Source organism: Nicotiana attenuata, chromosome 3 (genome assembly GCF_001879085.1).
Source record: "Nicotiana attenuata strain UT chromosome 3, NIATTr2, whole genome shotgun sequence".
NCBI lineage: Eukaryota > Viridiplantae > Streptophyta > Magnoliopsida > Solanales > Solanaceae > Nicotiana > Nicotiana attenuata.
Genome location: NC_031991.1, coordinates 27,371,265 through 27,372,854, shown reverse-complemented (window position 1 = coordinate 27,372,854; position 1,590 = coordinate 27,371,265). Strand labels below are relative to the sequence as shown.

General features: G+C 47.4%; 1 protein-coding gene across 1 annotated transcript; it reads right to left on the bottom strand.

Annotated features, from left to right (window-relative positions):
- Positions 909 to 1,328, bottom strand: LOC109224566 (RNA-directed DNA polymerase homolog; the record flags this gene model as incomplete). Its single annotated transcript, XM_019389124.1, has 1 exon — positions 909 to 1,328. A coding segment is annotated over exon 1 (420 nt), but the record flags the coding sequence as incomplete, so codon positions are not given.

The following is a 1,590-nucleotide window of genomic DNA, read 5'->3' as shown; positions in this document are numbered from 1 at the left end:
TCATCATCAATAGTCACATCTCTGGCATCATCATGCTAGACCCTGTCCTTAAGGACAAGCAAATGCGGATCATCATACTGACGCTCTCTAATGCGGTCATACAAGGAAGACCGAGAAACCACACAAGCCAACACCCGACTAGGCTCCGAAATGTCTAATCTCACCATCCGATTGGCCAAAGCCTGGACATCAACTGCAAAGGGCCTCTCCCCAACTGGAATGTATGCCAAACTACCCATACTAACCGCCTTCCGGCTCAAGGCATCGGCCACTACATTGGCCTTCCCCAGATGATACAAAATAGTAATATCATAGTCCTTGAGCAACTCAAGCCACCTCCGCTGCCTCAAATTAAGATCCTTCTGCTTGAACAAATGCTGGAGACTACGGTGATCCGTGAATACCTCACAAGATACTCCGTATAAGTAGTGCCTCAAAATCTTCAAAGCATGAACTATAGCAGCCAACTCTATGTCATGTACAGGGTAATTCTTCTCATGGGGCTTCAACTGGCGAGAAGCATATGCAATAGCTCTACCCTCCTACATCAACACACATCCGATCCCAACTCTCGAGGCATCACAATACACTGTATAAGAACCTAAAGCTGATGGCAATACCAATACTGGAGCTGTGGTCAAAGCTGTCTTGAGCTTCTGAAATCTCTCATCGCACTCCTCCGACCATACAAATGGTGCACTCTTCTGCGTCAACTTGGTCAAGGGCGAAGCAATAGATGAAAAACCCTAAACGAACCGGCGATAATAACCCGCCAAACCGAGGAAACTCTGAATCTCCGTGGCTGAGGACGGTCTAGGCCAACTCTGAACCGCCTCTATCTTCTTCGGATCAACCTGAATACCATCACTGGACACCACGTGCCCCAGGAAAGCCACAGAACCAAGCCATAACTCACACTTGGAGAACTTTGCATAAAGCTTCTCCTCCCTCAATCTCTGTAATACCACTCTCAAATGATGTGCGTGCTCCTCCTGGCTACGCGAGTACACCAAGATGTCATCAATAAAAACAATCACAAATGAATCCAGATACGGCCGAAATACATTGTTCATCAAGTGCATGAATGCTGCTGGGGCATTAGTCAACCCAAAGGACATAACCAGAAACTCATAGTGCCCATATCTAGTCCTGAAAACAGTCTTTATAATATCTGAATCCTTGATCTTCAACTGGTGATAGCCTGAACGGAGGTCAACCTTGGAGAATACCTTTGCCCCCTGAAGCTGGTCAAACAAATCGTCAATACGGGGCAGGGGATACTTGTTCTTTACTGTCACCTTGTTCAATTGCCTGTAGTCAATGCACATTCTCATTGTGCCATCCTTTTTCTTCACAAACAAGACCGGTGCACCCCACGGTAACACACTCGGACGAATGAACCCCTTATCTAGGAGCTCTTGAAGTTGATCCTTTAGTTCTTTCAACTCTGCTGGTGCCATGCGATACGGAGGAATAGGAATGGGCTGAGTGCCCGGCACCAGATCAATACCAAAATCAATGTCCCTGTCAGGCGGCATGCCCGGCAGGTCTGCCGGAAATACATCAGGGAAGTCCCTCACAATGGGCACA